The sequence below is a fragment of the Stegastes partitus genome, unplaced genomic scaffold (assembly GCF_000690725.1).
Source record: "Stegastes partitus isolate 25-593 unplaced genomic scaffold, Stegastes_partitus-1.0.2 Scaffold744, whole genome shotgun sequence".
NCBI classification, from domain to species: Eukaryota; Metazoa; Chordata; class Actinopteri; family Pomacentridae; genus Stegastes; species Stegastes partitus.
Window position 1 is genome coordinate 285,315 of NW_007578475.1, and position 10,348 is coordinate 295,662.

Consider the following 10,348-nt stretch of genomic DNA (forward strand, 5'->3'; position numbering starts at 1 on the left):
CAGGTTCTCCACCAATCAGCTGAGAGCCGAGAACGAGCTGCATCATTTTCATTGGTTCAAAAACACACAATAACTGAGTGAAGGTAAAGAATCAAACCACACACACACACACACACACACACACACATGTACACACACACACACAGACACACACACACATGTACACACACACAGACACACACACACACACACACAGACACACACACAGACACACACACACACACACAGACACACACACACACTCTGAGCCTGTTCTTGCTGACATCTGGGGATTAGTCGTCGGTGATAAACACCCTGTCCTCAGTGAAACCGGATCCACCAGACAAATCCGTGGTTCTGATCGTTACGATTGGACCAGATCGTGTCTTAATGGTACAACAACATCACAAGTATTAAAATATCAGCTGACACACTTTGTCCTGCCCCGTTAGCCCAAAGTGACCTGGTACAAGAACAAAATGGACATCTCGCACGAGGCCAAGTACCGAATGCTCAGCAAGCAGGGCGTGCTGACGCTGGAGATCCGAAAGCCGTGTCCGTTCGACGGCGGGGTGTACATGTGCAAGGCGGTCAACGACAGCGGGGAAGACATCGTGGAGTGTAAGCTGGAGGTTCGCCGTAAGTATCCTGCTGCAACGCATGTGTCCTCGTTTCTCATGACCCACTTAGACTCCATCCTCCCTCTTCTCATCCTTTAAAAATAACTCATTGTGTCGGTCCGTCCAGAAGGAATAAAGAAGGTGCGTTCAGTGCATTTGATCAGAAGCCACAGTAAACAGAACATGAACTCAGAGCCTGTAGCCGCCTGGAGGAACAACTGACAGCCAATCCTTTGTTTCTTCATTTCTAAGATGTTTCCAGGAAAGAACTGCGTGGTTCTGATTAGAGGACAAATAGGAAATTCCCTCAGACGACTGGAAACTATACAGTAAACCCAAACAAATGTTGAAAAAAGATTCCTAACACAAGACCCAGCTAATGTGTTGTTTCACATCTTGCCTCATGTGGCTGCACAGTTGGGACTCATTATCAGACCTCAGGCCTCCAGATGTGGTCAAATGTGACAGAAGTTAGTGTTCCGGGTTCTGTTGCATTTGTTTTCTGTGATTTGTGGTTAGAGAACAAACATACAAGTTAATCAAATAAATATTCTCTCAGGGTTTTGTTTATTAGCAGAATATTTGCTGGTGTCTTGACAACACCGTCGTAGCTTCTCAGGGACTTCTAGGAACTGACAGAGCTGTAAAATGCTTCTTTAAAAGGATAAATCTTCTGGTTGCTATCACAGCTACCTCATGAATCTGCTGCTTACCTGCATCGTTAACGTGTGATAACGAGTTCGCCGCTTTACTGGCAAAGTTTTATTCCAGCATGCTTTAAATCAACCTGCTGGAGTCTTTACGTAAAGAAACTGATTTATCTGTCTGCATATAAAACCTTTAAAGAGTTCAGATTTAAAGGAGCCTTCATCGATATTTTTGTGAAAACCTGACCGGTGTCACTGGACTCGAGTCCTACAGGTCAGAGCGCTGACGGGTCGGAGCGCTGACGGGTCGGAGCGCTGACGGGTCTCAGCCCACTGACGCTCAGTCTTCTGTAAGAGCTGGTGAACATCACTGAGACGGTAACGTGATGTTTCTCTCAGGAGGTGGAGGAGACCAAAAACAGAGCAGAAGTTTGCATCCGCTGATCAGCTTACACCGTGATGACGTGTCAGCACAACTACACACTGTGTAGCTTCTGCTATTGTGGGTTCAAAGCAGCGTACTGGAGCTTCTGGCCGATGTGAAGGTTTCTGATTCACAGAGAACCGATTCAGCTTTTGTTCACACAGAAAAATGGGAATAAGTCAGCACTGTGAGAAACTATTCAGAAGAGGCTCAGATTAGACACGTCGTCGTCTGTATTACGTAACAAAACATATTTAAACATATTTAACGTTCAAGAGCATTCAGGTGAAAACATCTGTGAAACAGCAGCGATATCAGACGTAGAGACGAAGGCGCTGACGTCAGACCATCATCGTTTTGTTTCGGTTTGTTCATCGGACCGGACCGACATATGGGAAACACACTAACGTCGGCCGGTACCGGTGTCATCCCTGGTTTAAAGTGAGCGTGTGATGCTTCATTTTCAAATCTTCTGTCCTGATTTTTATGGTTTTTTTTCTGGGTTGCAGCTCAAATTCCAAAGGAAGAAAAGAAAGATGCCAAGAAGTGAAGCCACCAGCTGAAGAGAGGATCGATGTCTCTGCTCCCTGTTTGAGGAACTCTCCACAAACTGTTCACCCAGAACCTCTGCAGGCATCACGTCCTCCTCACCGTTAGGCCACTAGACTGCCAACGACAACGCTTCGTTAGCAGGGAACTGTCAGCATCGATGTTCTAATTAAAAATACTTCATGGTTCTGTTCATGTCAGAGATCAGATGTGACCGTCGTGGTGTTCAGTAAATCTGGCAGAACTCATGGAGCTCGTTTGTGATTTGCTGTCCTGTTTCTCACTTGTTTCAGTTGATAGAAGGTACAAATGAATAATGTTTGGATTGGTGTGTGTGCATAAAAACTGCTTCAAAACACAGCGTGATTTCATTCAGTCGTGTGAATACCGGCGGTGTGGTGCTGCCGGCGCGGTGCAGAGGTGGGCCTCATCATGAGAGCACAAAGCGTGCCATTGATACCCAGAAGTCCCCTGGAATGGACAAGACTTGTTGAGAGCTTAGTTTTATTGTAGCAAAGCCTGGCTAAAGCCTGAGGTGCGAGGCATGTGGCTAATGAGCACAGCACAGAGGGCTGGAATAGCTGCCATGTCCTTTAGCCGCCGAGGACGAGGGCGGCGGAGAGCAACAGGCTCTCGTCTGGCGAAGCCCGCCGCAGCGTCGCACCACAGCGATGATGCCCTGAATGTAAATGTTTCCTCTCATACAGCTGAGAAACGTCCAGAGAGCCTCGTTTCACGTCTCAGCGTCGCTGACGTGACGGATGTCGTCCGGCTCCCCGGAGTTTCAGGCATCACCAACGGCAACACGGGTCAGCGCTAAACACGACTTATCACACGCATGTCTGTTTGCTTTCTGTAATCCCAGACGTCACCAAGTCACAGCTCGCTGCAGCGGAGACGGGAGGCGGCGGCGGAACATGAGTGGGCTGGAGGTGAAAGCGTAAAACGCCGCTGAATGGCACAAACGGCCGTGACGACAATCCTGGAACCTTTACTGTGGTTCTGATGAGCAGCTTCAACAGGAAACAGTTCAGCAACGGGAGAAGTCGATAGTCGCAGCTCTGTGAAGCCAAACCAGCAGAAACACGAGACGTGGTCCAAACGCTGGAGCTTCAGGAGCATCGACATCGACTCACAGAAGAAAAGAATCAAAAGAACCAAAACATCTTGTTATCAATCAGTTAAATTCATTCAAAAGGCTTTTAAAATAGTTCACTTGTTGTTTCAAGATAGACTAATTATTATTAATAGGAGAAATCAGAGTGTTTAATAATGGAAAGGCGGTACTAGTTCTGTACTAGCTACAGAAGTTCTGACCCGTGTAGACAACCTTCACTAAACATTTAAAAGCCCCCAAAAATACACAGAATCTAATTTAAACTGACATGAAAATGTCTATTAGTTATGGTTAATTGCTTTATTTTTATGACACGGTTGTTTTTGTGTGCCCTGGCTGCTGGATGACAACAGGAAGTGGTTTTCAGACAGTGGTGTCTGTCAGAGGTTTCCTCAGGAGCTTCTGCTTTGTTTTTTCATGTAGTCACAGAGACGTTCAGGTCAGAACTGTGTGACGCCAACAGTAAGTTCTCCTCATCTGCACCACTCAGCATCAGGTTGCTAACAAAATGCTAACATGCTAATGCTGAGCATTATGTTCAGCATGTTTGCTCCTTAGCTTAGCATGCTAGCATCAGCTTTGCAGGCTTCTCGTCAAAGCTTTGACCTGATTGGCTGATGTCAGGGCTTAAGTCAAGGTTTCACTAAAGTTACGTGATAACTTGTGAACGTCACGTCTGAGCTGGAGGAGAATCAGAGCATCAGCAGAGAGACGCATCATCTGAACCACGACTGCAGAACATTTAATCTAATACAGGGGTGTCCAGTCCTGGTCCTCCAGGGCCACAGTCCTGCATGTTCTAGATGTTTCCCGCTCTGCAGAAGCCTGATAACCATCCTGGTCATTGAATCAGGTGTGTTGGAAGAGGGAAACATCTAGAACATGCAGGACTGTGGCCCTGGAGGACCAGGACTGGACACCTCTGATCTAATAGTTGTTGAGACGTTCAGTTTCTGGCCCATTCTCAACGTTACTGTCAACTGAGTTTCACTGTTGTCCCTTCAGTGGGTGAACACCTGGACAGTACTCAGTTTGGAGAAGAAGAACAACGTGTTTCTCACATCTCGATTCCTTCCTGGACCTTTAAATGAACTAAATGTTCTGCTGTAGCTGCAGCAGCCTCAGACATCTCCACAACTCCAGTCTGACCCGGGACACAAACGCTACATCACAAGTGGTTGTGTTCGTCTAATTTTATTCATTCACAATTTAAAGGATTATTCGAACAGAATAAAAACAATTTGGGGAGATCTCACATGAAAAACTACAAATAAGATTGAATGAAAACTGAAGTGAGATATTTTATATAATCTGTATTATTCTGCACGTTTGTATCTAGAAAAGATAAAACAACATTTTCATAGTTTATAGTTTGGTGGTTAAAAAAATAAAATCACAGTATACAGTACATAGATTCCTCCCACAATTTGCACGTAACTACGCGTCAACATAAAGCCGAGAACAGAGAGTAACAAGTTTTTCATTTACAAAGCACTGCTGGTCGCCGCTACAGCTGAGGAGGTAGCTTCCTTAGTTAGCATCCCATTCTTGATTACTGGTTTTCTTTTCAAATAATTTACATTTAAAAAAGAAAGAAAGAAAGAAAGAAAGAAAGAAAGAAAGAAAGAAAGAAAGAGCAGAGCCTACTGAGAAGCGTGGACACGTCCAGCAGATGGACTTCAGGCGTCTCCAGCAGTCAGAGGACGTGTTGGTTTGGGGCCAGAACGTCGTTGAAACAGCGTTGAAACAGAAAACACATGAAAATGAAACGGTGCATTATGAGAGACAGGAGAAGGTCTTGTTGGTGAACGTTTCCCTACATCGCCTACATTCCTGAGCACTCACACACCATGTGCACTTGTGGCTACTTGCTCCGAGGGCGTGTCCGCCTTAATGTGTACAGTCACGCTCCGGCACACCAATCACCAGCAGCCGCTCCACACAGCCTCAGTCAGGATCCCAACACACACCGTTTGCTTTACAAGGTAACTGTAATAATGCTCTTGTGATGACCTACACAGACTGAAGCTAGTGAAGTGAAGGAGTCCTCGTGTCTCCAGCCTGGGCCTTGTTTGCTGCTCTTGTGCCATCATGTGAACATGTAGCTGTACGTGGTGCAAGCTGCAGATACTCGTCTTTAAATGTCTGCGGGTGAATAATAATCAACCACGTTTCAGTTCCACTGCTCCAGGTTTTTCTGGCAGCGCTCACACGCCATCTTGTTGACTCAGCTGGTTGCCGGTCTTGTCCTGCGTTCGGGTCACGTGAGAGGAAAGCGGGATTACATTCATGTGTTTAACTTGGATGCTACGAGTCGCTGCTCGCGAGCCAACAATCTGTCTGATGATGAGTTTAGACGTACGTCAGGCGCTCCTCTCACAAGTGTGAATACAGTCGGTTTAGGTTTTGGGATTTCCTGTTTTCGTTTCCTGTGTGTTTTGTCCTTTTCGTGACGCTTTGGGGGATTCTCTGTGGAACACGGAGCCGGCTCCTGTTCAGCTCAGCACAGAGTGAAGTGTGGAAACAGGCCTGCTACTTCCCTCCACTTCCTGTCTGTATGCAAAGCTAAGCTAACAATAGCTTCACATTCAGCCACAGACCTGTGATGAGCTCCTCATCTCACTCACTGCAAAACAGCAATTCAGCACATTTCTCACAACACAGGATTACTTCTGACTGAATGTGACTTCAACCATCAACACTTAGCTTTGATTAACAGGAACCTCCTCCTGAACGGGTCGCTAGAACTCGCCGTGCTGAGCAGAGCAACGAGTCCACAAGCGTTCTGTACATCACATGAAAGCAGATTTCACTCCAGCGTTCTGGGCGTCTGATGTGCCGCTCGGCTCGCTGACGAACACAAAGACACACTCTGATCCGAATCAAACAGCACGACGGCAGAACCGCAGACAACAAGGCCCAGGTTCTGAAACCACCAGAACTCTCCTCCAGACAAATGAAAGTAATGACCTAGATCAGTAGAGAGAGAAGAGCTGCTGTTACAGCGTAGGGCGTATTTACCTGTCACACACCTGAACGAGTCTCCGCCCACACACTCCTGCTGCTCACACAATAAATACCAAACAGTGGCGTCTGCTACGTTCATCACATTCTTAGTCTTGGGAGCTTAAAGCAGAGACGTGTTTCATGACAGACTGCTGTTTGCCGTCCTCACGCTGGAACCATCCAGCAGGCAGGAGATACCATCAGAACCGCCCGGCTCGCTCAACACCACCTGAAGCTTACATTCACACAAACACACGTCTAGAGTGATGAGGACACCTGCTACATGTACGGACAAAACAAATCAACGTAGAAAATCAACAGCTGCTGTGGAGAATCTTTAGAAATTGACAGGATGTGTAATAATTAAACAGCTTACAGGTAAAACAGAGAAACCACAGAACCTCTGACACGCCGAGGCTCACGTCACCATGACGACCACCTGGAAGCAAGAGGCAGGCACTGCTGGCAAGATTCTCCTCTGCAATCCTCTGTCGACCAGTTAGTAGCGTGACAGTTCACTACACCTGGTCTCAGTTCCCTTTAAATGATCGCTAGCATCTCTGCTAACAGTAAGAACAAACCTAAGTGCTGATCGCAGGGCAGTTGGCACATCTTGTTGTCTTGATATAAAAGTGTTTATATATTCTTGTAGCGTCTAGATTCACATGTCAGAGGTCTGTGCACGCAGACGTACCGGAGCTCTGCAGCGTCCTAGTCCTTGACTCGAGGTATGTTGTATGAGTAGTGTACGAGAGGCAGGCCTCTGCTCTGACAGAAGCAGGCTCTGCCACAGGCCTGGACCTGGTCCGAGCTGTCCGACACAAACGAGTCGCCCTCGTCGGCGTACTCGGACTGAGCAGAGGGCGTGCCGCTGTCGGCCCAGAACCCCTCAGAGCGCTGGCACACTGCGGCTCCGGCCAGCAGGGTGGGACAGCTGTGAGACTTCACCAAGTGTCTGCAGACTGTGGAGGACGAGGGGGAAGAGCAGGTCCGGGCACGCAGCGCCGCCTCGCACTGCTCGCACACCACCGCCTCCCCACACAGCTGCGAGTACATCCCGCAGTCAAAGCCCAGGTGGGTGGAGCTTCCGTCTGTGAGCTCCGACCCTCCGCCACCGTCGTCTCGGTGGCCTTCGGCGCCGACCTTCGCCTCTCTGGTCAGACCGCCGCGGCCGCGTAGCCTCAGCCAGTCATCCCTGAAGGCCGGGCTGAAGAACACGTACAGCACCGGGTTCAGGCACGCAGGCAGCGGGAAGAAGATGAGGGTGACGGATTTGGCGATCTCTGGACCGCCGGCTGTAGAGCCGGTTAAGAGAGGGGCGAAGGAGAACGCTGCCACGGGACAGAAGAAGATGCAGTTGGTGAAGATGAGCCAGGCGACGTGTCGCAGGGCGCCCGTCTGCTCCGGGTCCGCCAGCTCCACCCGGCCCAGGTGGCAGTACAGCTGGGTGTACACGGCGGCGGTGAACAGGTAAGCCAGCGCGTTGAGCAGCACCAGAACCACCGTCACACTCAGAGCCGGGGTGTCGCCGCCGGCAAACGGCAGGCAGAGCGGAGACGAGGACTGGTCGCTGAAGGTCAGGAGAGGCAGGCAGGCCCCGGCGGCGGCCAGCAGCCCCAGCAGCCCTGCAGCCAGGCTGAAGCGGCGATCTCCTCTCAGGCACCCGCGGTGGCTGCCGGCGCTCCTCCTGGGCGACATCAGCGCTTTGCCGAGAATCATCCGCACGGCCACGCTGCGCTCCACAGCTGCCAGCGACAGCAGCAGGACCGACCACTCCGATGAGAAGACGGCCAGAGCTCCCGTGACCTGACAGCCGGGTCCCATCTCCCACCACACGCCGAACTCGGCGAAGGATCCCCACGTGGCGGCGTCGAGCACGGACAGCACGCCGACATACAGGCCTGTGAGCAGGTTGGCCAGAGCCAGGAGCCCCATCAGCAGCCTGGCCGGAGGAAGAGACGCCGGCACGGAGTGGGAATGGCCGGCCGCTCGGTGAGTGGACGAGAAGGTGGCCACCAGCACCAGGCTGTTGAAGACCAGCGACACCAGGCAGATGAACCACACGGTCAGACGGATCATCCAGTTACCCAGAAGGTGCTCACAGGGCTTGAAGGCTCCTGAAGACAGAAACAATGCGGTGGTTCAAAAGTCACTTCATTTAGGACGTTTACTTCTGGATTATTTCAAAGCACGTGGATGCTGATTGGACAGAAGAAGCAAGGAGCTGCTGACCTGGTGAAGGAGAGCAATGCATGATCATGGAGACTCTGTCCACGTCCTCCCCACCTAAAAAACATGAATGTAAGAGGCACAGACGATTAAAAGACAGCCTGACATCACAACAATCATCCTGCCAAACAGCAGTGATGAGCCGTCAGCAGCACGTGTTTGAACTGTTTGACCTCCAAACTCTGGTTTCTGCTGTACGATAATCTACAACAACGAGGCGACCATGTCGGACCTAGACATGCTCCTAGCAGCGCTACGGCACCGTGGACTCATTACAGGTCATCAGCCTGTCAATCAGCCCAGACGCACTAAACACCTTCAGTCAGGACTGTTCAGTTGTTTTAATGTGAATTAAAGTTTTGTTCACATGTCAGCTGGTCAGTGTGAAACTCAGCCTCTGACTGCACAACGTTCTCACCTGCAGACTTCTTCAGGTCGTGCTCCTCAGAGGGACTCGTCGCTGAGTCACATCCAACAAACGCACAGCACTGGTAGGCGTACGGGACAGAGATGGACCTGCAGACGAGCAATCAGCAGTGAGAAAAGTCCTGTGAGATCCGGCGCTGGTCATCGTAACGTCCTGCAGGGCGAAGCACCACTAACGTGTGTGTCCACCGCCGCCTCACCTTCTGCTTGTTCTAATAACAATAATGCTGGGATGTTTCTGGAGTTGGTCTACAGTTCTGGAGAAAACACAATCCCTTCTTTCTCTTTTCTGTCTGCACACGTCTGGTCATTTGTTTCCAGTTTATCAGCTGGACTGAACCAGTGTGTGTGCTGCTTTCTCCAGCACCGCTCTGAGCTCAGAGCCGCTGTGTGGTACCGCTGGTACCTGCCAGATGCAGGATGATCCTGACAAACTTTCCCAGAACCCATTTGTACTCATGACCTCCTCCTTCCCCTCCTGGTCACTCACCTGAACAGCTCTTTGACCTGCTCCAACTTGTATGAAAGTACGATTCAGATAGTTTAATTTGCTGGGTTGGTTTTAAAAAAGCCAGAATTTCTAAACATCGGATGGTTCTGCCGCTCCTGACTGGAACTGGATCCTGATGAGATGTCAGTGGACTGGTTCCATAAAGGGGCAGGACTTTAAAGAGCCCAGGGTGATGAGCTGCTGAATACATGTAATGAAGCTCTCAGAACATCAGCTGCTCTGGGCTGGACCACGGGCTTTTCTTTCAGGTTACATAAGTCACAAATAACAGGACTAGTTCACCAACACAGGTTTTGGGACCTTCTGCCGCTGTCTGGGTTAGGGCTAGTGTGGACCATGAGAACCAGGCAGAGAGCTGGAGGACTGTGTCCAACAGAAGCTCTGGGCCTGAGTCAGACATGTGGGACGCTGCAGTGAGAAGATCAGGGCTTCACTGGAAGGCCACAGACCTCCAGGTGCTGCCTTTCTCCACAACACTCGACAGAAGCTCCTTCTCACCTGAGCTTGGGTAAGTTTTTCGCAGTCAGCACATTCTTCATCTGTGGGTTCCCTGAGAGCTTCAGCTGACTCAGCGAGCCGAGTCCAGAGGTTGGAATCACAGTCAGAGAGTTCAGACTCAGGTCTCTGCAGACACGAGGACACACACACACAGCAGGTTACATGTGCACACACCTGATGAAGGAGCTGTGGTAGACATGTGGTAGCTACTCACAGGTTGGTGAGCGCCGTGAGGCTCAGGAAGGCATCTCTGTGGATCAGCCGCACCTCATTCCTGCTCAGGTCTCTGTGTGACATCACAGCCAGGTGAAGACACGGTCCAGCACCACACACTGGGTCACA

General features: G+C 50.0%; 2 protein-coding genes across 3 annotated transcripts in view; one reads left to right on the forward strand and one right to left on the reverse strand.

Annotated features, from left to right (window-relative positions):
* The window catches only part of mybpc3 (myosin binding protein C3), a 33,354-nt gene extending 30,777 nt beyond the window's left edge, over positions 1–2,577 (forward strand). The window contains exons 30-31 of the mRNA XM_008291460.1: positions 432–618; positions 2,180–2,577. Of these exons, the coding sequence (XP_008289682.1) occupies positions 432–618; positions 2,180–2,220 (228 nt within the window). The 3' untranslated portion in view covers positions 2,221–2,577. The remainder of the gene's footprint in view (positions 1–431; positions 619–2,179) is intronic.
* Positions 2,578–4,514: 1,937 nt separating this feature from the next.
* The window catches only part of lgr4 (leucine-rich repeat containing G protein-coupled receptor 4), a 29,004-nt gene continuing 23,170 nt past the window's right edge, over positions 4,515–10,348 (reverse strand). For both annotated transcript variants that reach the window (XM_008291463.1, XM_008291462.1), the window contains 5 exons: positions 10,221–10,292; positions 10,007–10,132; positions 8,990–9,087; positions 8,575–8,628; positions 4,515–8,459 (listed from right to left, as the gene is read on the reverse strand). In XM_008291463.1, the coding sequence (XP_008289685.1) occupies positions 7,054–8,459; positions 8,575–8,628; positions 8,990–9,087; positions 10,007–10,132; positions 10,221–10,292 (1,756 nt within the window). In that variant the 3' untranslated portion in view covers positions 4,515–7,053. The remainder of the gene's footprint in view (positions 8,460–8,574; positions 8,629–8,989; positions 9,088–10,006; positions 10,133–10,220; positions 10,293–10,348) is intronic.